The 26,397-nt window shown below is 41.0% G+C and overlaps 1 protein-coding gene across 1 annotated transcript in view; it reads right to left on the bottom strand.

Annotated features, from left to right (window-relative positions):
- Nucleotides 1-221: 221 nt before the first annotated feature.
- The window catches only part of LOC126236684 (protein takeout-like), a 59,314-nt gene continuing 33,138 nt past the window's right edge, over nt 222-26,397 (bottom strand). Inside the window, exons 3-6 of the mRNA XM_049946173.1 lie at nt 21,053-21,191; nt 16,239-16,372; nt 15,974-16,126; nt 222-413 (exon numbers count right to left, since the gene is read on the bottom strand). Coding sequence (XP_049802130.1) covers nt 262-413; nt 15,974-16,126; nt 16,239-16,372; nt 21,053-21,191 — 578 coding nt within the window. The 3' untranslated portion in view covers nt 222-261. The remainder of the gene's footprint in view (nt 414-15,973; nt 16,127-16,238; nt 16,373-21,052; nt 21,192-26,397) is intronic.

The following is a 26,397-nucleotide window of genomic DNA, read 5'->3' as shown; positions in this document are numbered from 1 at the left end:
TATTCGTGATCTATCGAGCAAGTACTAATCTAATCTAATCTATGTGTGGCATGCATTTGTTTCTGTACACCTGTGTTTGTATTTCAATCTCACAGGCATGAATACATTGACTAATTGCATAAAACATATTTTTTCTGATATCTCATGACTGTTAAAAAGTTATGGAAGGAATGTAGAGAAAGAAAACCAGTATCAGTAGAGGAGAACATTTTATTGATGCATATACTTCAGTGTTTACAATGATGGGAGAGACTGATGTATTTATGCAAGCAGGATCTCCTCGTAGGGTACTTTACTGGTGAAACTGGTGAGTATCCTTTCAACAACCTGCACAATTGTCTCCTCTATGGGTGCACGAATCTCTTCCATCACAATTCGCCAGTTTTCGTTGATGAACTTGTTCATTGCATCTCCTGTAAAAAAAAATTCAGCAATATGAGTTAATGGTGTTAAAACTACTGATGCTGAGGCTAATGGGTGGGTGGGAAACTTTCAGCCCTGCCAAATCGCAGGACGACTTTAATGATTCATTTGCTAGCATAGGTTGGGCTTCAATGCATGGTTAGAAACTGATACTCTTAATAATTTGTAAAACATCATTCTTTTAGGAATTGTTAATCATGGTGAAATTGAGAACATGACACCATTTAACATGGTAACAACACACATACTTGATGATTCATGTAAACCAAGATAAAGGGAACCACTCACCTGCAGGGGACTGATGTATGAAGAATGAAAACACATAAAAGGAAACAATGTCCACACCAGCGTTTGAGCTCTTGGTGTACTTTTGCCAGGGGGGGGAAAAGTGCAATAGCTGAAAAGCTAGTTTCCTGATAAGTGTTTCTGTTCTTCACACACCAGTCCCCTACATGTGAATGGCTGCCTTCCATTATTTTACTTATTGCTCCATCCAGGAATTTGTAGTATAGTTACTTGATCATTTCCTTTTTCATTTTTTTTCATACATTTATTAATTCCATAATGTGGTAGCAGTGTGCTAGCTTAACACAGATACTGTGCACACAGCTCGCTCATGTTCAACAGTGTTCTTCCAGCTACTTCACTACACTATTGCAGGATCTCAAAGGATGGCGAGGGGATGCTAAAGCAGATTTGCTATTTGACTGAAGACTTCCAATTTTGGTGATTTCTGTTGACTGAGGACTGGAACAATACTGATAAACTGCTTATTTATAGAATAATGCCTGAAGTGGAAAACAGATTTTGCATATTTTAAACCATTTCACCTTACTTTAATTTCCTGTTATGAAATCCCTTAAGTGATAGCACTGTATCTCATCTTGAAAAATGTGCAGTTGATTTTGGTGCCAAATACTACATATATATTGATACATTGGAGCTATTTAACTAAGTAGCTATTTGAAAATTCCAAGTGAAAGGGCTGATGGAGAGCACTGACATTCCTTCCTATTTGGATATTTTGAAAGCTATTTTCAAAATGTGGGTTAGAATATGTATTGAATTATTGAAACAGTGTTGAGGACATTCATGACAATGGCAGTGACTGTAGAATGTTTTGAAAGCAGTTCCCATGAATTAAAGATAATAAAGAACTACTTAAGGTTGAATATAAGTGAAAGAGTGTCAACTTTAGCTATGTTATCAACAGAATGTGACACACCTGTTAAGCTTGACTTCAGTGACATAATCAATGAATTAAGTTTGCTGAAAGCAAGGAAATGCAAAGTAAAATTATAATAACAACACTATTCCTGGAAAGTGATAGTTTCTCAACTATTCTTTGTAATGCTTTTTCCTTAATTTGTAATTGGTAATTTACACTATTTATCATTTATGAGGAACAAATAAAATGTTTTCTTTATTATAGATCATACAAAAAACAATTTACAGTAGCTCTAAACATGTTTTACTTTTATATTTTTAGTAAGCTTATACAAATCGTAATTCATTTGCTACAGTGACACATTGTTGTGTGAAGTATTTCTTATAAATATAGTTCATTTAAGTAATATTTTTCATTTATGCTTCATTTCTATTATACCTATGAACAATACAAAAAGTTGCTAAATCTGTGCAGCAAAACATTTAGAAAGATATTTTACATGGAGGGGGTAGGGGTGCGGTTTTGAAAGTTCTGTCAGGGAAACAGGATCACCTCAATACTACTCTGTCCTTCAATTCCTATCTTCATACAGGTTCTTGAAACTTTTTAGGTAGAACTGTGCGGGATAGACAGAAACTATCTTCAAATGTCTGCCATTCCGGGTTTCAGCATTTCTGCAACACTCTCCCATTAATCAAAGAAACCTGTGACCATTCTTGCTTCCCATATTTATATACATTGAATATCCCCTGTCAAACCTAGTAAGTATTGATGGCAAACATTTGAGCAATATCCTAGGATGTCGCTGTTGTAGAATGACTGCTTTTTCTCAGGATCCTTTCAGTGAACTGAAGTCCACTGCCTGCTTTACCTATAACTCAATATATTTGATCACTCTGTTTCATATCTCCACAAATAGTTAGGCCCAGGTATTTATAAGCATCTGTTCATAATGCACGGCCTGTGGCGGAGTGGTTACACGACAATAACTTCCCTGTAATGGACAGACCTGCACATAGTCCTGACCATAATCCTGTAAAACACCTTTGGGATGTTTTGGAACGCCGACTTTGTGCCAGGCCTCACCGACCGACATTGATACCTCTCCTCAGTGCAGTACTCCGTGAAAAATGGGCTGCCATTCCCCAAGAAACCTTCCAGCACCTGACTGAACATGTGCCTGCTAGAGTGGAAGCTGTCATCAAGACTAAGGAGGGCCAATACAAAACTGAATTCCAGCATTACCGATGGAGGGCATCGCGAACTTGTAAGTCATTTTCAGCCAGGTGTCCGGATACTTTTGATCACATAGTGTAATTATGCCCTTTGATTTTGTAACTAATAGGTATTATTTCAATATTGGTATATTTCACAATAGCAGAGCTATTGCTACAGAACAAAACACTGACGTATTCACCACCTGTTGAGCATTTGTTTTCCAAGCAAAGGTGTAGTATTTCTGTTTATACTCGTTACGTTTGTGTAATACAGTTCTGTACAAACACATCGTAGTTATTCTGAGGTTGGGTAATTGACAGTATATAGCTGTCTGCACAGTGTTATCTGTACGGGAAAATTCAGTTGACTGTGAAAATAGCAAACATGAACAAAGTAAATGAGTTATTAAAAACGCCATTTAGCGACAGGACTTTCAGGTAAAAAATACTAGGTAGGCCACTCCCGAATCTGAAACTGCAGCAGCAAACAAAAAATCGATGCCGTATGTTCAATCCAGAAATTTACCAAAATAACAAATGGATTTGTGGTTGTGAAGAAAACAACGCTGTTTTTTGGTTTTCCATGTGTGTTTTTTGGGGTTGAAGTTCATTTGTGTAAGACCGGAATAAATGATATTGAACATATATGGTCTAAAATGAAAGTACAGGAAATTTCAAAGCATCACACGAGTAATGTGCTTAGTCTTACATAGATAGGCAAAACCAACATTCAGCAGAAATCAGATTCGCAATATAGACAAACAATTGACAGCTACAACAAATGTGTAGAAAAGAATAGATGTATATTGAATTTAATTGTAAAATATATTCGGTTCTGTGGTGTTTGGAACTGGCTCTCAGGGGCCACAATGAATCTGACTGATGTGCTCAAAATATGGGGGTTTTACGAGAGCTTGTTCAGTTCAGCGCGGAACAGGATAAAGATCTTAAAAGTTCATCCCATTCAAGCATCAGTGTTCAAAGGCATTTGTAAGACTGTTCAGAACGAATTAAACCAACGCACGTTGGAAGTGTACCATGATGAAGTTAGTCAAGAAACAAAACATATCAGTTATGTTGCAATAATCGCGGATTAAAGCATAGATGTGTCAGGCGAATTTCAGTTGGCTCTTGTTTTGCGTTATGTTGTTGAGGGAAAACTTGTTGAAAGATTTTGGAACTTTGTTAATTCAAAAAGACAGAATGCTCGTACTCAGCTGAGAGTATTCTGAAGGAAACTGAATCATTAATTGGCGATGACCGTGCAAAACAAATAGCTCAGAGTTACGATGGTGCAAACGTTATGAGAACCGGGTTCAGAAATTAATTAAAGACAAATATCCAAATGCAAACTACATCCATTGTTATGCGCATCAGTTCAACATTATGTCTACGGCAGCCTCTGTTATTCGCGAAGCCTGCATCTTTTTTGCACACCTTTCAGGTAATTCTTTCATTTCTAACTTATCTCAGAAATTGTTGCATAGCATAATTCAAAAAAGCTTGCCCCGTGTGTGTGACAAGGTGGGATTACCATTCGCGAGTAGTAAAAGAAGTTTTTGAGAACAGGGAACAATCTTATTACTGTTATGGAGGTCATTGAAACAAGTGAGAGCATAAAACTATCTTCTACTGTTGAAAAAGCTGGTTCATACAAACAAAGATGACAAGAAAACGAATTTATTTTCTAGCAGTCATTTTTATATAAGATAATGCCTCATGCAGACATACTTTTTAATCAGCTTCAGAAGAAGATAACCGAACCGACGAAAGCAACGCAAGACAACCAGAACTTTGAAGCGATAGTGCAAAACATCAGAGATGACATTGGTTTCGAAAATGACGAAACGATGCCTGCCAAGAAGCCATGGATTCCTGATGGGCATAAAAAATATGCTTTGGAAGTGTGCGATGGCGTCCTTTATGAAATAAAATTACGTTTCCAGTTCACTGGACACCTCATTGCAACCAATTCATTTTATGTAAATCAGTTTGACAAATACATCACAGATTTTCCAGACAGATACCTTGGAATTACTGACATTTCTGGAGAAAAGAAAGTTGAAGTGTGAGCTTCAAGTCTTCTGTTCTAGGCCTGAGTTGAGAGCAGTTGCTGAAGCAGTTCCATTTCTTTCGCTGATTCTAGAGAATGAACTTGTGACTCATTCGACGAGACTGTTTAAGTTTTGAAACTGCTAATCACGACACCTATCTCGACATCAGAAGCAGAGCTGTGCTGCTCAATGCTCAAGAGAATTAAAATGTTCCTACGAAATTCTAAAGATGAACGACTGAGTGCCCTAGGGATGCTATTGAAGATTTTAGTTTGAGATGACAAATTTATTTACCAACATGAAGGAGTGACGAATCGATTTACAATATCATTCCTACTAGCTATTGTGAATCTCTCTTCAGAAAGTCATGGAGTTACTGCTTTTGTTGAGTACAATGCTTTTAGTTTTAAATATTGGTAATTTGATTAAATTTATTTCGCAAAATCCAGATTACAAGTTTGAATAATTTATACAAGCTCTATTATTTCTCGTACTGGCACTCATGTTGTAGCGGACACTTCTGGCAGTCGGCCACGAACGTAAAACAAACGAGGAGCTCTGGCTGTTTAGGGGAGAAGAACGGAGTGAGGGACAAGCCACGCCTTTCTCTCAGAAGGCTGGCAGCCTACGTGTGTGTTCTGTGTTACTTGGAAGGCAGAACCGATGTAATAATGTACATATGCATCGCTGATTCCATGTGGTGTTGTGAGAGCGATATTTGAGCACTGTGACAGAGCAAGATTGCTCTCTGCACTCAGTGCGAGAGAGATTTTCGGAGTTAGTGTTACGTTTTATATCTCATACAAACACGCGAAAATGGTAGCTAAAGCAAGCCCCCCCCCCTCCCTTCTCTCTCTCTCTCTCTCTCTCTCTCTCTCTCTCTCATATGAACACTTGCTATCATGTTCTTCAGGGATACAGGAATATATCAAACTCACTCTTACTGTGCGTAAGAAGGGTGCTGTTGTAATAAGTGTTAATTTCTGTTTCCCTATACTTTTTGTTTGATATAATATCTTATGAAGTATATGAATTATCGACAAAATTCCGTAATACGTTCGATGCTACCAATCTAAAATTTTTTTCACTGGAATGACCCAACCTCAGAGTCCGCATATAATCATTTGTTCCAACATGCGCATGACTCTGTAACTGGATGCAACCTGGTCTTTCAATGGCTGCTGGAATTGCCTCTTCAGCATATTAAATGAGGCCTTCTGGTTCACACAAAAAGTGCTCAAAGTAATCCTTTTTGTCTTGCTGCTATATTTCTGAGAAGTACGATTATTTGCTGTTCATCTGAACTGCCAACAATTGCCAAATCCTTATTCTTTTGCATTTGCTTTTTGTTAATATGGGATACAGGAGGGTTCGCTATAGGGAAAGCTTATTGCACTGGCTCATTTCCAAATTCAGTTGGAGACAGCACTTCGAACCCTTTGGTTAGAGGATGAGTGTACTATTTTGAGCATTGCTTAGTTTGTGTCTCCTCTGTACAGTACACCTAGACCGCCCACTGATTTGCCACTGTCTGTCCGGTAGCAAATATGTACTGGAGATGGTGCAGTGTCCATGGGAGAAGATAATATCTGGTATGTGACTCTTGATGGTTCGCCCAGCATACCCACTCGCTGCAGCTTCCAATCAATAGCAGTCAGAAGAATTTCCAGTTTCTTATGAACAGCAACTAGCTCATTTCCACATGTAAGAACAGCATTCACGTTGGGGTGGTGTTCTGACTGTTGCACTGTATTGTATAACAGTAAAACATTACAGCTTAATTAAAGTTTCCATTATTTTTTAATTTCAAGACTTTGTGTGCTAAAATGATGACAAGTTCCATTTAGAACTGGAACAACATTACCTAACAAAATCATTTGTTTTACAAAGAGCGCAAAATCTGGAATAAAATGTACTGACTCCTGAAGTTATTCAGAAGTTAGTGTATATAATTTTTTTTTTCGATGGTTACACTAAGTAACAGACATGCATAATAAACCCTTTAATAGCAGAATTTTATATTGAAGGCTGCCAACGTAAGAGCGATGCCATTGCATAACTGGACCAAGATATGACAGCATATGTGCCTTATGCAAACACAGTATTATGCCACAGCTGTGGACTTGTATGAGTTATGTTACACTGTGATCATGAAATATAGAAAACTTCCATAGTACAAGCTGGTCAGTGATCGAAAATAAGGGGAGATATTGCACTAATCCCGTAATGCTTTCTCTGAGAATTACTTTGAGCCCACATGATTTGGAAATGGTTGCGAAAACACACTTGACCTCTTAGCCACAAATAATCCTGATCTAATAGAGAGCGTCATGACGGCTACAGGGATTAGTGAACACAAGGTCATTGTAGCGAGGCTCAAAACCATATCAACCAAAACCACAAAAAATAAACGCAAAATATATCTATTTAAAACAACAGATAACAATGTTTTCGATGCCTTCCTGAGAGAGAGTCTCCATTCTTTCCAAGCTAATTTTGTAAGTGTAGACTAGATATGGCTCAAATTCAAAGATACAGTATCGACAGCAATAGATAGGTTCATACCGCATAAGTTAATAAGGGACGGGACTGATCCACCATGGTACACAAAACACGTCCGAACACTGTTGCAGAAGCAACGAAGAAAGCATGCCAAGTTCAGAACAACACAAAATCCCCAAGACTGGCTAAGTTTCACGGAAGCTCGAAATTTAGTGCGGGCGTCAATGCGAGATGCTTTTAATAGTTTCCACGATGAAACATTGTCTCAAAATATGGGAAAAAACCCAAAGAGAGTCTGGTCGTATGTAAAGTACACCAGTGGCAAAAAACAGTCAATACCGTCACTGCGCGATAGCTATGGAAATGTTACCGATGATGGTGCCACTAAAGCGGAGTTACTAAATACAGTTTTCAGTAATTCCTTCACGAAAGAAGACGAAGTAAATATTCCAGAATTCGAAACCAGAACAGCTATTAGCATGAGTGACATGAAAGTAGATACCTTAGGTGTTACGAAACAACTCAAATCACTTAAGAAAGGCAACTCTTCCAGTCCAGATGGTGTACCAATAAGGTTCCTTTCAGAGTATGCAGACACAATAGCGCCTTTCTTAGAAATCATATACAACCACTCACTTGACGAAAGGTCTGTTCCTAAAGACTGGAAAGTAGCACAGGTCACACCAATATTAAAGAAAGGAAATAGGAGTAACCTATTGAATTACAGACCCACATCACTGACCTCAGTTTGCAGTAGGATTTTGGAGCATATATTGTACTCGGGCATTATGAATCACCTTGAAGAAAATGACTTATTGATACATAACCAACACGGATTCACAAAATATCGTTCTTGTGCAATACAGCTAGCTCTTTATTCCCATGAAGTAATGAGTGCTGTCGACAAGGGATCTCAGATCGATTCCATATTCCTAGATTTACAGAAAGCTATTGATACCGTTCCTCACAAGCGACTATTAATCAAATTGCGTGCATGTGGAGTATCGTCTCGGTTATGTGACTGAATTCGTGATTTCCTCTCAGAGAGGTCACAGTTCGTAGTGATGGACGGTAGATCATCGAGTAGAACAGAAGTGATATCTGGCGTTCCGCAAGGTAGTGTCAAAGGCCCTATGCTGTTCCTGATTTACATAAGTGATCTAGGTGATAATCTGAGCAGCCCCCTTAGATTGTTTGCAGACGACGCTGTAATTTACCATCTAGAAAATCATCAGAGGATCAATTCCAATTACAAAATGATCTACAGAGAATATCTGTATTGTGTGAAAAGTGGCAATTGGCACTAAACAGAAAAGTGCGAGGTCATCCACATGGGTACTAAAAGAAATCCGATAAATTTTGGGTATACGATATATCGCACAAATCTAAGGGCTGTCGGTTCGACTAAATACCTAGGAATTACAGTTCCGAGCAACTTAAATTGGAAAGACCACATAGATAATATTGTGGGGAAGGCGAAACAAAGCCTGCGCTTTGTTGCAGAACACTTAGAAGATGCGACAAACCCACTAAAGAGACAGCCTACATTACACTTGTCCGTCCTCTGCTGGAATATTGCTACACGGTGTAGGTTCCTTATCATGTAGAATTGACGGAGGACATCGAAAAAGTGCAAAGAAGGACAGCTCGTTTAGGGTTATCGTGCAATAGTGGTGAGAGTGTCACTGATATGATACACGAGTTGGGGTGGTAGTCACTGAAACAAAGGCATTTTTCTTTGCGGCGAGATCTATTTACGAAATTTCAACCACCAACTTTCTCTTCCGAATGCGAAAATATTTTGTTGACATCCACATACGTAGGGAGAAATGATCATCATAATAAAATAAGAGAAATCAGAGCTCGAACAGAAAGATTTAGGTGCTCCCTTTTCCCACGCGCCATTCGAGAGTGGAATGGTAGAGAAGTAGTATGAAAATGGTTCGATGAACCCTCTGCCAGGCACTGAAGTATGAATTGCAGAGTAACCATGTAGATGTAGATGTAATAACAGGGTGACTCAAAAGGTTCGCTACAACTTCAGTGTGTTATAGCACCCAAATTAATTGAGATATTCTCACAATATTTGACTTATGTGACAGACAAACTCTGTTTTCAGAATGATATTTTCACTCTGCAGCGGAATGTGCGCTGATATGAAACTTCCTAGCAGATTAAAACTATGTGCCGGACCGAGACTGCCAGGAAGTTTCATATCAAAGCACACTCCGCTACAGAGTGAAAATCTCATTCTGGAAATATCTCCCAGGCTGTGGCTATGCCATGTCTCCGCAATATCCTTTATTCCAGGAGCAATACTGTCTGGTTCGCAGAAGAGCTTCTGTGAAGTTTGGAAGGTAGGAGACGAGGTACTGGCAGAATTGAAGCTGTGAGGACGGGTCGTGAGTCGTGCTTGGGTAGCTCAGATGGTAGAGCACTTGCCCGCGGAAGGCAAAGGTCCCGAGTTCGAGTCTCGGTCCAGTACACAGTTTTAATCTGCCAGGAAGTTTCAAACTCTGTTTTTGTTTGTGTTTCTTAGGTTGCCGTGAGTGAAGCATAATGATAATGGTTCATGAAAAAGACTCAGCGTGTGGAATGGTCTATTCAGACCAAATCGGACATGCACGTTCAAAGGAACTTCGAAACATGGCATAGAAAGCACCCATCCTTGCAGATGTTGACACACAGGTTGTACAGGAATTCCATGCTGAGAGGAAGTGTTGGTGTGAAGGATCATACTGGATGACCTAGAACAAGTTAAGCTCACGCAGAACAGTTGCAGTGGATTTTCAGCGTTAACCGCAGAAGCCTGTTTCGAGGGCATCCCAGGAGTTGCGAATACCTAGGGTGACCATGCACCGGATCCTTTGGAAATGTTAACAGATGTATCCATACCAACTACAGCTGTTATGTGCATTGAAACCAGACGACAAGGCACAACATGTGCTATTTGCTGTTAGTGTTCTTCGCCGTTTAGAGATGGATGGAAATGATCTAAACAACCTGGTATTTTCTAATGAAGCAACATTCAACATTTGTCATAAGGTAATCAAATATAGTATTCACATCTGGGGTGCAACCAAATCATATACTGTGACGGAAGAACTATGTAAGAGCCCAAAAGTGAAGGTGTTGAGTTGTTTGATGGTTGACAGTATTGTGGATAAATTTTTTTCCCGCAGAAAACAACAGTTAATTCTGACAAGTTCCTTGATATGCCAGAGCTATTTTGGAAGAACTGGCAGACTGCCAAGACATACAGTCTCCAACAAGATGGTGCACCGCCACATTGGGCTCTGACTGTGCGAAATGCTCTACACCAGGCACTTCCAGATTGGTGGATAGGCACGGATGGCCCAATAAGGCCTCCAAGGTCGTCTGACATTGCACCAATGGACTTCTTTCTGTGGGGGTATGCTAAGAACAGTGTCTCCCAAACCTGTGTCATCCACATCAATGATTTAAACAACCAAACTGTTGCTGCCATTGCCAAAGTTGATGCAGATATGTTGTCCCAGATGTGATTAGAGCTGGAATACAGACTGGATGGTATGTGTGCCACCAGAGGCGCACGTGTTGAAATTGATCGAATTGCATAAAAACGTTTTGAGACAGTGTGTCGCATAAGCCGAACGTGGTGCGAGTATCTTAATTAGTTTGGGTGCTATACCATATTCAAACTGTGCCGTACCTTTTGAGACACCCCCTTGCTACCAAAGTTAATGGAATACTCTGCTATAACTCACAACATCGGTTTACTACAAAAGAAGCTTTGCACAAAAATTGAAAGCTACCGAAAATTCTCAAAAATGTAACTAATTTCGCAGATGTATTCTGAAATTAGGAGGAACGATTATTTGAACGAGGAGACAACTGCAGAAAATTGTAGAAACCCAAGTATGTTTGTAGCTAACAAGAGGTGCTAATTTTACACGCCACTTGTAATCGTTTCAAATTCACGATTTATCACAAGTACAGTTTTTAATACAATCGATGAAAGATGTAAGGTAACGACAAGAAAATTTTAGAATTTCGAATGAATTTCCCGCTCTTTCAAGAAGGAAAAATAAGAGTCGACTTATCTACAGTATATTTAGCTAAGCCTGCGAAATACACGAATTTTGTACGTAGGTGGTTTAGTGACAACTTCTACAGTAGCGTACGGAAGATGAACACTGTAGCGTTGGTCGTCAGTTTGTACCATTCAAAACATTGAAAATCAGATAGCACAACAAAGCATATCTTCCATTTGGGGGGGATAACAAGTATTAAAGTGTCTTAAACATAATTTAGGCTAGAACACAACTATTGAATCATTGTTTAAAACTGCACTCATATGGTCGGCCGCTGGTGGCCGAGCGGTTCTGGGCGCTTCAGTCTGGAACCGCACGACCGCTACGGTCGCAGGTTCGAATCCTGCCTCGGGCATGGATGTGTGTGATGCCCTTAGATTTTAGTTGGGTTTAAGTAGTTCTAAGTTCTAGAGGACTGATGACCTGAGATGTTAAGTCCTATAGTGCTCAGAGCCATTTTTTTGCACTCATTTCTAGCGCATTATAGAATTGTGTATTGTGAAACTTGGATAATGGTTTCATTGCTCGAGATATTTAGGTAAGGAAAGGCGAGCTGTACAGTGTGAATCATCTAAGACTTGTATCGGAAATACTGCGGAAATATAAAATGCTAATTATGTGCGCTTTTCACAGAAAGGATTGGTAGTCAGGGGCTCGTATTGTTAGCCTATGAACAGAGGGTGATAATACTTAGAAAAATGTACTTTTTGTGCAAACATACACTTCTTTAAATGGAACTGCCTATTGACATTAACAAACTAAAGGTATGGTAAACTAGAATGTCAATGGTGTTTGTTGCAGGATTCTAGTGCCAGTCGTTTACGAGGTATCGTATTTTGAGAGGTTCCAGTGTTGAAACTTGGCAACACCTGTGGTAGCACACACTAAAAATCAGTATAAGTGAATGAACTAGTTACCTGGATTCAGATCAGTAACGAGACAACTTACTGTCACAGGTTGCGCTGAAAATGTCCAGTGACAGCGGCAGTACACGCTACCAGTCTGGTAGGGAACGACTGCTGCACACGTGCTAGCGTTTCAGAGGAGATTTCCGAGCAGTAATAAGGCGTTGCATATAATCGGATGTAGTTGGTAGGGCCTTGTTGACAACATCTTTCAGCTTTCTCCACAAAAAAATCTACAGGCATAATATCCGGGGAACGGGCCGGCCAAAGTACAGGTCTCCTGCTCCCGATCCCCCATCTATTTGGAAACAATTCCTAAAGACATGCTGTGGTACTCCATGCACTATGGGCTGGACAGCTATCATGTTGGTACCAGTGGTTCCTCCTAATCTGTAGAAGAACGTGGAAGATGGTTTGTTAGGAGGCTGCAATGATTGTGCGTGTTAACTGTTCCGTCTATGAACAACGGCCCTATGAGCTGATGGTTCACTATCCCACACCACACATTTACACTCTATAGACGTTCCACCAGACGAAGCCAATGGGGATTGTCAACAGAACAATAGTACATGTTTTGGCGATTTACCTCGCCATAACTGGTAAACGTGAATTCATCACTAAACAAGTTACATGATACTTCTGGAGTATCCTGTCTTAATGCCTTTGTATAGAAGTTAAAACAATTCTCATAATAGTTACCATGCAGCTCAAAATGTTCAAATGTGTGCGAGTTCTTAAGGGACCAAACTGCAGTGGTCATCGGTCCCTAGACTTACACATTACTTAAACTAACCTATGCTAAGAACAACACACACACACAGGCCCGAGGGAGGACTCGAACCTCCGGCGGGAGGGGCCGCGCAGTCCGTAACATGGAGCCCCTAACCGCGCGGCCACTCCGTGCGGCTCATGCAGTTCTTGTTGGAGAGAGATCTGACAGGGACGGAATCTATGTCGATGGAGAGTGTGTAGGGCGCTTCCTCATGCGACTGCGTGAGAGCTAACATGCGGATGAACTGCAACAGCAGGGAGAACCTTTATTTCGCCCCTCTTCTTTCGTCACTTGTTTCCTTCTGTTACGTTGTCTAGGTCCTACACTGCCATTTTTAAGTAACTGGGTGAAGAAGTTGACAAATAATTGCCGAGATGGTTGACGTCTATTGGGATATCCTGCAGCATACACCGTACAAGAACAAACTGCATTCTTACTGTACTCTCCATACAACATGAGCATGTCAGCTTTCTATGCATTGGTAAATCCCATCGTCCCCAAACGACCCACTGCATGGACTGTCGTATCTGACTGACTAGCAAGTCACAATGCACTCAAGGAACAAAACAAGTTCGCTGTAAGCAAAAATAACATTATCGTACCTAGCAACTACGCAGGCTGAATAGCACAAAGAAGTGTCGGTGTGGAAACTTAAAAAAAAAAAAAAAAAAGATATCTCGTAAACTACTCGCTATAGAATCCTGCAACAAACACCACTGACATTCTTATGTACCCTACTTTTAGTTGTTAATATGAATAGGGGTTGTTCATTTTTAAAAAGTATGTTTGCACAAAAAATACACTTTCTAAGTATTATTACAAAGTTTATTGGCAAACATACGAGCCCTTGACTACCAATCCATTCTGTGAAAACCACACATAAACAGCACTTCCCATTTCTGCAATATTTACGGTGCCAGTTTTAAGTGATTCACTCTGTATATTCTTAAACTATATCGAAATGGGTTCTTCACTGTGCCCCAGTGAAGCATTTTGATATGAAGGCGTATGTGAAAATCTTTTTAAGGCCTGTGCTAATGCATACCTACTACATGAGTCCAACAGCTTGTAGTTTGTCTACGCTCAAAATGCACTTCTGCTGGCAAGAAGCGAAGTCTGTATAGCTTGCGTAAGATATAATGACGTAAGGAAAAACTCGGGATAAATTGGAAAACATGATGAATCACATTTGAATGAATAGTGGCGGCTATTTGGCCTCGGAATCCTAATGAAAAAAAAAAACGAGTGATGATTATTAACACAGTGAACAAGTCAGTGAGAAATTCCATTTGGAATATGAATTGCGGCACTTAAAGAAAATCTTGATAAAAAATGTTGAAGTAAGCACACCTGACAAAATACTAGCCAACCCCTTACAACAGTACACTATAGTCGCTTTGGAGCGCTGTAAATGGAGTAGAACTTGTTCTAGGAGGTCATGTGACATTTCACAGCTGACTAAGTCACTGTAGTGAAGTGACGTTTATTTCCAGTCGGTTGTATGCAGTCTATGTAGTAAGAAGGGTCGCTGTGAAGACCTGACAGAAGAGACTAGCAGATAGCGAAGTTGGAAGTGCCCATGACCACACTGTGAATGAAGTTTCCCGATTCGTTAGAGTACCGATGTGGGCTGTCCAACTTTTACTACAAGGAAACCAGCCATGTAATATGGTGCAAAAGCAGTGGAGATGTATACAACGCCTTGGCAATGATAAATAATCGGTATCAAACCCAACAGAGAGACCTGCTGTCAGTGAAAGGAGGTCCATCTGAACCAGTTCCCAAACGAACGTTACGAAGGAAACTGCTTGCAATGGACATCTGGAGTCGGAATCTTCGCAAAAGGCCATTGCTCAGGCAGCATATAAAGCTCCACGCCTTCTGTGGGCCAAACAACACAGAAATTGGTTGCATGTAGTGCGGTCCGACGAGTCGACATTTTGCCTCTTTACAAATGACGCAAAGCGTGGAGTGGACCGATGGCCCAACGAGACATTTAATCTGTAGTGTATGGAAGGTGTAGTGCAGACCAGAGATGGTTCTGTAATATTTTGGGGTAATTTTCGTACACTGACTTGGTCTTACTCATTCAGGTCAACGTGAACACGAACCAGGACGTTTATCTCAACATTCTTGGCGTTGTCCTACCTTCTACAACTTTATGACGAATACACTGTGGGTACTCACGTCAGCCGAGACGATAACAGTCGTGTTCACAGGACTGCAGATATAGTTTCTGGTTCGATGAAGGCTTAAGTATCCTATCGCTGCTCAACTGGGCCACCAAATCACTCAGTGTTAATCCGATGTACAATGCCTGAGACCGTTTGGAACACCGGCTCAAATGCAGCAAACAGCATCCCAGCAATTTGGTGGCTGTTGGGGATCTAATTATCAATGAGCGGCTTTAGTTGAATACGGCATCCTTGAAGAAACTTATAGACTCTCTCCCTCGCAGAACCGAGACTATTATCGAGGCCGGAGCCTGAGACCTTGTGTCTTTAACTTCAGTGGTAATTGACCTCATGCATATCATTTTGAGAGAAACAACTGTGTACCGCAGCCATATAAAGAGTACAGTGATTGGAGTTAGTCTGTTGCAACAGTTAAGTGTTGCCTCTGATCAGTACGTAAGCAGACTGCTGCAACAACATTGCACAACATATGTTGTTCATCATTTAGTGGGGTGGAGATCAGGAAGCATTAATTCTTTTAGGAAACAGATGCCGAAGCCACGTCAGAACGACTACACTGAAGGCCAAGGAGAACCTACACTGTATTAATTAGGTGGTCATACTGAAGTGCTCATATAGTGTGTGTTTAAGGAGCTTAAGTTTCAAAACTGAGCGCGCAATTTACCCAATCTTTTGTCGCCGTTGAAGAGGTTGTCCAGGTGCGCACTGCCCCAGCCAGCAGTCAGCGTCAGTGAGTTGTTCTTACCCCTGATGTACTGTTTGCCATCAGCCTTCCTGACGACGTCGTGTTGGAACGTGTAAGACACACGCACGTCGTCTGAAAAACGAAGGAAACACTTGACGACGGGGCTACTTATTATCTCAGAAATCCGTGACGCCAATAAACTTTTTTGAGTTTAGATGTAACTGCAGGAAGGAAATTTACTTACCAAGGGTTATGTTTGCGTTTCCCTTTCCGGTGATGGGCAGTACCATTATCTTCCCCTTCACTACGTATTTTCCCAAAATTTCTATGTGCGGTACAGTAAGGTTGACAATCACGGTGTCCTTGGGAAGATCAAGGCTAAAATACAGAGAAAAAAATCGTTATTAGATTGTGAAGTTAAAAACGACAACTGCGAAGATCAGATCCGTGAAGGTCTTTTTAAGACTCAAACCATATCGAGAGCCTACTTTCTCATTGCGCTGGGTAATTATTGAAGTTCGCAAATTACTTCATGTCCTGTAAACTACATGCATCTCAGCAGAAGTGCCTGAAATGACAGGGGTAATATAACCAAAATAGGTTGTAGTTTGACTTCGCCTATCACCAGAGTATGTACCTTTTTGATTCAGTCGACGTATCTAATTATTTGAGACGTATTACCAATAGTCAAGTATCCCTCCATTTCCCCGCCCACAGTAAACATGTCTCTTGCTGTCACATGCTCTCTGTATCTCTGCATTTACAAGATAGCGTTGTTTGTAAATTTGATGGTAAAAAATTCGTAAACGTAAATGGTCCATTATTTCACGTATCTGGCATTGTTATACATAAGAGACATGTCCACGTTGTAAAGACCATTGCTTCCTCTCGTGTTTCTTAAGCTATTGTTTCGCTGTGGCAAAATTTGCTAATCGTGAACAGTCGTCCCTTCGTGATTTTAACCATTTATTTTATTTTGTTTTTAAATTCTAGTCTGTCTGTCTTTACAATAGGAAAGTAAAATTGTGTGTCCCTCGCGTCTGTGAACTGTATGAATTTTGTTCAGTATGTCTTCGTATTTTAACTCTGTATTTTGCGTCTCTGGGGTCTAAAGAGTGTAAATCCCTCTAAAAATACATTCCCGTTTACCACACAAACGGTTATTAAAAAGCAAGTGGACTTGATCAGTGTCGCGCAAGGTTGCTTGCTCTGTGTTAAGCTAATGCATGTACATTACAGATTACTGCTATGATGTATTTGTCTTCAATACAATCTTTTTCCACAGTCGCTTATAGAAAACGTAAGTAAGAAAGGTGTTGACGTTCCACTACTGCCTGCACTAACTCCTGGGTGAAAACTGGACAGAAATGCATTTAAACTTTATAGACAAACACTTTAAGGGCAAAATCTGGCTCTACTTAAAATTAGTGAAAGGGACGTAGGACAGAACTGTAAAACATCACATAAGTAACATATTACTCGCCATATTTATTTATTTATTGCAGGCATAAAACTTGCTTTGGTTCAAATGGCTCTGAGCACTATGGGACTCAACTGCTGTGGTCATCAGTCCCCTAGAACTTAGAACTACTTAAACCTAACTAACTTAAGGACATCACACACATCCATGCCCGAGGCAGGATTCGAACCTGCGACCGTAGCGGTCGCGGTTCCGGACTGTAGCGCCTAGAACCGCTTGGCCACTCCGGCCGGCTAAAACTTGCTTTCTGTGTGTCTAAAACAGGATGTAGAAAACAATACAAGCAGTAGGTTACACCAAAAATTCTCTACTTAACAATACACATTTTTATTAACTCTAATAATGTAATGTTAAGATATTAATTTATACAAGATACTTACACATATTAAAGAAACTATAATTATTTGGAAAGAATATAAAACAAAGGTAAGTAATGAAATAGAAACAAAAAAAATGAATATATTACTTTACTTCTTACGTAAATTTCTCTAGCTGACCTTCGGATTGTAGTACCTCGCGAGTTTTGTCTACGCTGAGTGGAAAAACAGTCTATTAACTACATCTGTCTGAAACATTTAAAACTATAATTACAATTTGGACCCTCTAAGTTACCTTCAACTAACTTCGAATTGGTTCCGACAAAGTGACGAACAAGAATATCTTCTCTCTTCCTTCTCCAGTATACTAAAACTTTCGAATGTCGCTTAACACCACAGAAAGCGGAGGCGAAAGTGTAATGCACAAAGAACATTATCGTTGCAGCTTAGTTATGCTGTGAATTAATCCTTGTAAAAATCAGTTATACGAGTATATAGTCTGCCTGGAGTATGAAGCTGTAAATCTAACACTGGCAACTGGCGAGATAAAATGAGCAAACTGTTGTATCATAATGGATAAAACACTAACGCCTGCGTGAAAAATGGACAGAAATGCTTTTAAACTTGATAGACAAACACTTTAAAGGCAAAATATGGCTCAGCTTAAAATTAGTGACAGGAACGTAGGGCAGAACTGCAAAACACCACATAAGTAAACTTGTTGAAAGAAATAGCTGTCAGACTTCGTGAGGGTTCTGATTGCCGAACTGCTTCGCTGAGCGAGCTACTTCTACAAACGATTTTTAGGCGAGCCTTGTTTACAATGGAAGTAATCAACCTCAGTCGAAAATACCGTGGTGCAAGTTCGTAATAATTCGTGGCAGACCATTAACGGGACAAGATATGTAACGGCTGGTCCCGGCGGAGGTTCGAGTCCTCCCCCGGGCATGGGTGTGTGTGTTTGTCCTTAGGATAATTTAGGTTAAGTAGTGTGTAAGCTTAGGGACTGATGACCTTAGCAGTTACGTCCCATAAGATTTCACACACATTTGAAAATTTGAACAAAATACGTAAATAGAACTGTTGCGACTGTACTTTGCACATAAAATGCTGTTTTAATGAAATATACTTACGTCGAACGTATTTTTTTACATATTCGAAAAAAATGCCGTCAGTCTAAAATGTTTTTGAGACTACATTAACAAAATATAGAGGAAAGTTAAGATGATGGGTTTAATGCTTCAGGTGTTCTACACAGCCTCCCCCTCCTCTCCTCTCCACCTGAGTACAATGCACAGGGCCTTCATAAAACCATGTGAAACTGTCAGAAGAGTCCTTCAACTCGCGCTTCACATTGGCATGAATGTCGGTTATGTCGTCAAAGCGTTTAGCCTTCATCTGAATTTCTGCACTTTGTCGTTTTGTGGTAGGTTCATGTCGATAACACCAAGTATCGTCATTGTTTTTGTTCGGGAATCGAGGTATGTTCGCTAAGGAGTTGAACGCACATCCGTTGTTTGCAGTCATTAGTTCAAGACACCGCTGACATCGCGTATATGCTAGGAATAAAATCAGTCAGGTAACTTTTTGGACTTAGGTTGTGCACACAGTTTTATGTCAACAACCTGTTATTTCCACTGCTTTAACAATATTGCACAATCTTGCGCTCAAAATTCGCTAAAGGTTAATTTTCCCCCAGAGCTTGGTAGAGCGGTTGTAGAACCCATGACAGCGTGGGATGCGTATCATGTTCCAGACTACTTACACTGACTAATTCGTAGGCTCCCGAGTATCGGCTGCAAACGGGCATAAGGTCTTGGTCCAAGGCATAATTCTCTGCCTAATGTTTCGTCTTCCAATGCTGGAGACATCATCAGAGGCTTTAACGACCCAGAATGCAGTTACAGACTAACAAGGTCAGCAAGATGAACTGTTTACGTGTATCCACTCAACGGTCGGTTCCTGCCGTCATCAAACCACAGCCGAAGATGACGAAGGCTCGCTGACATACACTATGGAACCTGTTATGGAGAAAAGATGGCACTGTTGCATTCTACACTAAGGCCCACAACTTGTTTAATTTCAATCCTTTTTAATTTTTATGGCCTTCTAGGGTCGTAATTACTAGATCTTATTAAACCGACAGTGTCAGGGAAACGAATTTCGTAGTTTCACGGTCCTAGTGTATGATCTGCTACTGCTGATTTATCCGTCTTGCCCAAGCGAGAATTGCTCTTGCGTCCCTTAAGGCGGGTGTTAATGCTTCTTTTTGTGTCTCCTATGTACACCTGGTCACAACTGCAAGGGATTTTGTGTACTCCTGCTGTGGCAAGCGACGGGTGTTCGGTTCAAATACTGGATCAACACCGTTTTTTTCTGACTGCTTTGCTGTTGACAGATTTCACAAATGGAACGAAAAGTTTTCCTTTAGTTGATTCTTTTTTTTATTAGAAGCTCTACATTCTAGACCTTTTAGGCTGTAATGCCCTATTTATCTCTTTGTCAGAGCGGTCGTTTCTTCTGAAGGCAATTCTTAAACTATCGAGCTCGCCCTCCAAGTACTGAGACTCTCAAATTCTTTTACTCCGGTCCACCAATGATTTTATCACTCCCCTTTTCTGCTTGGGATGGTGACTGGAATTTTTGTGCAGATAACTGTCCGTCTGATTGGTCTGTGTGTTGACTTTATGCCCTGAAGTGCCGTCACGTTTTCTAAGTACCTGAACATCCAAAAATGAAATTTGACTTCCTTTCTTTCTCTTTTTCCATAGTGAAATTTATATTATAGTTAATATTATTCAGAAAATTTAGAAATCGAGAGAATTCTTTTTCTACACGAGGCTATATAGAGAAAGTATCATCCACATACCAAAAACAACATGAGGTTATCTTCTTCGCCGTCGGAAAACTCCACCGTCTGATGACGTCACGAACCGATTGTTGCGTGGGTATATACACAGTACACAGTTAGGCTTACTGAGTTTATTCGAGTCTGATATGCTTTTGAGTCGTTAAAAGCCTCTGATGATATCTCTAACATTGGAAGACGAAACGATAGGCAGTTACTTATCCATAAAACAAGAATCAGCGATTACGCCAACACCGGCCGCGAAAGCCTGTATTGTATGATTGTCACGTTATTGTTGAAGGAGCGTTTGATATCACGTCGGCTGTGCGGCGTATAGGGAAATGTCGGGCTTGCTCGACGGCGGGCATCTCACAGTATGTTGGCAACAATATAAGGTTTGTGCGGGTACTGACCGGACGCTGTTGATGTCGGTGGCGTGCAGGCCGATGACGTCGACGTTTCGGAGAGCGAGACTGAGCCCGCGGCCCTGCTCCAGCAGCACCTCCGTCAGCCGCAGAGGGTCCAGCGGCTGCACGCCGAACTTGCGGTCGCCTGTCGGAAGAGCGCACGTAGTTTGGTAAACATTGTTACCTGCCCATATCGTATCAGACGCAGTTAGGTCGTTGCCTCTTTGCATCAAGCGTAAAGAAAAGCAGTACGTTATTTATTGCAGTTCAAATCCACTCAGCTCGGCTCTGGAACTGAGTGATAATATTGATGAATTGCCAAGTGGAGGGCTCGGGTTTGATGTTTCTGGTCGTTTGAGGAATGGAAAGTGATCCAACCAGCATCGTGACTACAACTGAGGAGCTTCTTGTAGGAAAAATAGCAGCTCCAGTTTGGAAAAACTGACATTATAAGTAGAATGAGAGCTGTGTATTCGCAAACCCCTCTGTTTTAATATCAATTGACGACTTCAAGGCCCTTGAAAGCCATCAAATTTGATTGTAAAATTCGCTGTTGGCTTCCGACACGTTTATCAAACAAGTGCGCGATTGTACGAGTACAAATCAAGTTTATCACTTTTGAACCAGTTCTCGCGCTGTATGTGCCGCGCTGTGAAGTATTTTGACACAAGCTGGAATGGCAGCTAATGCAAACAAAGCTTCCTTTGCTTTAGCACTGTGTATAAAGAAAAAGAAAACAAGACGCTGGTGCAGGGAATGATTGACAATGACAGGTAAATATAATATATCCATCAAAAGCTGCTAAAAGAAAAGTTGTTACACTCAGAATCTGATGATTAAATGAACTCCCACCGAAGGACAGTCAAACTTTTAATAAGTGTCTCGACGTAAGTTTGAGCATTTTTTAGAGAGTACTGAATTGTATGGGTTGGCTACAGTGACTGAAAGATCCTGACACTGAAAATCGGATATGTTTTGCAGTCCTACGTATATCATCTAACGAGAATTTTTTGAGAGTTGTGTTGATTATTGGGAGTATTAGTGATGTTTATTCGTTTAAGCAGTAATTAACGACTTCCGTAAACTATTTGGACTTAACTCCATGTAACAGATCAGCGACCAATTGAGTGGTTTAATTCATTTCATTTGGAGACGTACAGTTTGATATTATGGGTATGAAGAAAGTCATTGCACTCACGACAATTGCTGTTTTCAGGACACTTTTGCCAGAAGGGCGCTACAGACAGTATCAAATTGCTTCCAGGCTCAGGATCTCATAACAGGCAATGAATAATATTAAAATGTGTAGGTCCAAAAACTTTGTTGATCAGCAGCAATGCGCAGGCGGATGTGAAAGAAAAACAAAATGGAGTCGTAGAGTTAAGCGAAAACGGAAAAATCTGGTCGTTTCCAATCGTAAAGCTACAAGTATGGAACTCTGCGTGCAGTTGGAGGATTATGGAGTAACTGCATCAGCTAGAACTATAAGGAAAGTGTTGTGAAACGCAGGCCTGCCAGCACATCGACCCCCACTTAAGCCCAAGCTCACCCCAGGAATGGCATTAAAGCAGTTAAACTGGGGAAAACCCCTACAAAAATAGACTGCTGATGACTGGAAAAAGATATTTACTAAAAATTTATGCATTAGTACACATTTCATTAAATAAACTGATTTACAGATTATGCACTTCAACAATTTATGCATATGGTCAACATGACTAGCAAAACTTGCCTATGAATATAAAAAAAAATGGTTCAAATGGCTCTGAGCACTATGGGACTCAACTGCTGAGGTCATAAGTCCCCTAGAACTTAGAACTACTTAAACCTAAGTAACCTAAGGACAACACACACATCCATGCCCGAGGCAGGATTCGAACCTGCGACCGTAGCGGTCGCGCGGTTCCAGACTGTAGCGCCTAGAAACGCTCGGCCACCAGCGGCCGGCCTTATGAATATCAATAAATGTTTTATTATTACAAAGTGTGGTAGTAACAAAAGGTTTAATATTTCTTCTAGATATGTTTCAGTGATGAATCAGTGTTCTGCGTTACAGACGAAAGGAGCCAGTATGTGAGGAACAGGGAATTGGAGGAGTTTCTCACCAGGACGGTGTACGCGAAACTGTGAAGCATCCCACTTCAGTTATGGTCTGGAGAGTTTTCTCAAGGATGGATACAGGAAACCCATACATTGTTGAAGGTGCTATGAATCAAAGACAATAAATCGAAGAGTAAATAGACAGACCTCTCTCTCAGACTAGATAATGATTCAGTGGTGAAGATCATGTTTTTATTCATGATGGAGCACTATTCCATAAGGCAAAGAATGTGGGAAATTTTCTGGATGAAAATTGTTTTACTGTGTTCCAGTGGTCTGGGAACAGCCCAGATATGAACCCAATCAAAAATCTACGGGAAATAGTTAAGAAAATGATAAGAATACAGAACGCCACATCGAAGGATTGTTTGATTAAATTGCTGACACAAACGTGGTTACAGGACGCCGGTAATCAAAGCAGTTGTAAAAAACTAATGGAAAGTATGCCTAAAAGAACAGAGATGTTAATAAAAGCTAAAGAAATGCAAAGAAAGTATAAACAATTGTAAATGTACACTTTTATGCATTCATCTTAATTTTCAATAAAAAAGTATCAACTGAATTTGATTCACGGAAATGAAATGAAAATAGCAATGCGGATGAAATCAATGAAGATGCAATGACATGAAGTGATGAAACTTTCTAGTAGATTAAAACTGTGTGCTGGACCGAGACTCGAACTCGAGACCTTTGCCTTTCACGGACAAGTCCTGTGCCAACTGAGGTACCCAAGCACGACGCACGACTCGTCCTCACAATTTTACTTCTGCCAGTACCTCATCTCTCTGAAAACGTGAAATAATGTCAATGAAAACAGTTCAGAAATGCTAAATGTAATGAATATGTTGGTGTTTCACAAATTTTCATTACTCAAGACATTCATTACGTTTCGGGTTCGGCATGACATTGCATTTCAATTGGTTTCATCCCAAACGACCCTTTGCCTTCATTTCACTGAAACTAACTGAATTGCTCTTCTTATTTTGTCTAAGCAATTTATTTGGGTTTTTGAGTCAAAGAGGATCATTGATCCAGACATTTCTACCCCTGAAAGCGCACTCAGCATGAAATGAAAACAAGAACGCTCACTAATACGTCAAGGAGAAGATCAACTGAGGCATAGGTTGAAAGAATGAGGTGAAAGCAGCTCAGCGGTACATATTTGATCTTGGTTTCCTTCTTTCCCACTATTATCATTGTGATTTATTTCGTACAGTGCCGACAATGAGTCTTATATTGTTAATCCGCACATTTTTCAATAAGCTAAGCTTAAGATATCAGTCTACTTAATCGAGAGATTGTCGTCATCAATAAACTCGTGACCTACATTCGTGTTACATATAACTTTCATTAGAAGGTGGAATTACACTACTGGCCATTAAAATTGCTACACCACGAAGATGATGTGCTACAGACGCGAAATTTGACCGACAGGAAGAAGGTGCTGTGATATGCAAATGATTAGATTTTCAGAGCATTCACACAAGGTTGGTGCCGGTGGCGACACCTACAACTTGCTGACATGAGGAAAGTTTCCAACCGATTTCTCATACACAAACAGTAATTGACCGGAGTTGCCTGCTGAAACGTTGTTGTGACGCCTCGCGTAAGAAGGAGAAATGCGTACCATCACGTTTCCAACTTTGATAAAGGTCTGATTATAGCCTATCGCGATTGCGGTTTATCGTATCACGACATTGCTGCTCGCGTTGGTCGAGATCCAATGACCGTTAGCAGAATATGGAATCGATGGGTTCAGGAGGGTAATACGGAGCGCCGTGCTGGATCCCAACGGCCTCGTATCACTAGCAGTCGAGATGACAGGCACCTCATCCGCATGGCGGTAACGGATCGTGCAGCCACGTCTCGATCCCTGAGTCAACAGATGGGGACGTTTGCAAGACAACAACCATCTGCACGAACAGTTCGACGACGTTTGCAGCAGCATGAACTATCAGCTCGGAGACCATGGCTGCGGTTACCCATGACGCTGCATCACAGGCAGGAGCGCCTGCGATGGTGTACTCAACGACGAACCTGGGTGCACGAATGGCAAAACGTAATTTTTTCGGATGAATCCAGGTTCTGTTTACGGCATCATGATGGTCGCATCCGTGTTTGGCGACATCGCGGTGAACGCACATTGGAAGCGTGTATTCGTCATCGCCGTACTGGTGTATCACCCGGCGTGATGGTATGGAGTGCCATTGGTTATACGTCTCGGTCACCTCTTGTTCGCATTGACGGCACTTTGAACAGTGGACGTTACATTTCAGATGTGTTACGACCCGCGGCTCTACCCTTCATTCGATCCCTGCGAAACCCTACATTTCAGAAGGATAATGCACGACTGCATGTTGCAGGTCCTGTACGGGCCTTTCTGGATACAGAAAATGTTCGACTGCTGTCCTGGCCAGCACATTGTCCAGATCTCTCACCAATTGAAAACGTCTGGTCAATGGTGGCCGAGCAACTGGCTCGTCACAATACGCCAGCCACTACTCTTGATGAACTGTGGTATCGTGTTGAAGCTGTATGGGCAGCTGTACCTGTACACGCCATCCAAGCTCTGTTTGACTCAATGCCCAGGCGTATCAAGGCAGTTATTAGGGCCAGAGGTGGTTAATCTGGGTACTGATTTCTCAGGATCCGTGCACCCAAATTGCGTGAAAATGTGATCACATGTCAGTTCTAGTATAATATATTTGTCCCATGAATACCCGTTTACCATCTGCATTTCTTCTTGGTGTAGCAATTTTAATGGCCAGTAGTGTACTTAAACATAACTAACCTAAGGACATCACACGCATCCATGCTCGAGGCAGGATTCGAACCTGCGACCGTAGCAGTCGCGCGGTTCCGGACTGAGCGCTAGAACCGCTCGGCCACCGCGGCCGGCCCTTACAAGCCATGACTGATAGAAGATATAGAGAAGATCCAACGAAGAACGGCGTGTTTAATCACGGGATCGTCTAGTTGAGAGCGTTACGGAGATGCTCAACAAACACCAGTGCTAGACGTTACAAGAGAGGTGTTGCGTATTACGCAGAGGTTTACGTTTAAATTTCGGAGAGCACTTTGCGGAAAGAGTCGGACAACGCATTACCTCTTTACACATACATCTCGCGAAATGACCAGGCTGGTAAATTCGAGAAATTAGAGCTGATACAGATGCTTATCGACAGTAGTTCCTTCCATGTACTATTCACGGTGGAGCAAGGAATAGGGTGGGAAGGTAATAGTACCGTAAG

Source organism: Schistocerca nitens, chromosome 2, assembly GCF_023898315.1.
Source record: "Schistocerca nitens isolate TAMUIC-IGC-003100 chromosome 2, iqSchNite1.1, whole genome shotgun sequence".
Taxonomy (NCBI): Eukaryota; Metazoa; Arthropoda; class Insecta; order Orthoptera; family Acrididae; genus Schistocerca; species Schistocerca nitens.
The sequence above is the reverse complement of the archived record's forward strand: the minus strand, read 5'-3'. Positions and strand labels throughout refer to the sequence as shown.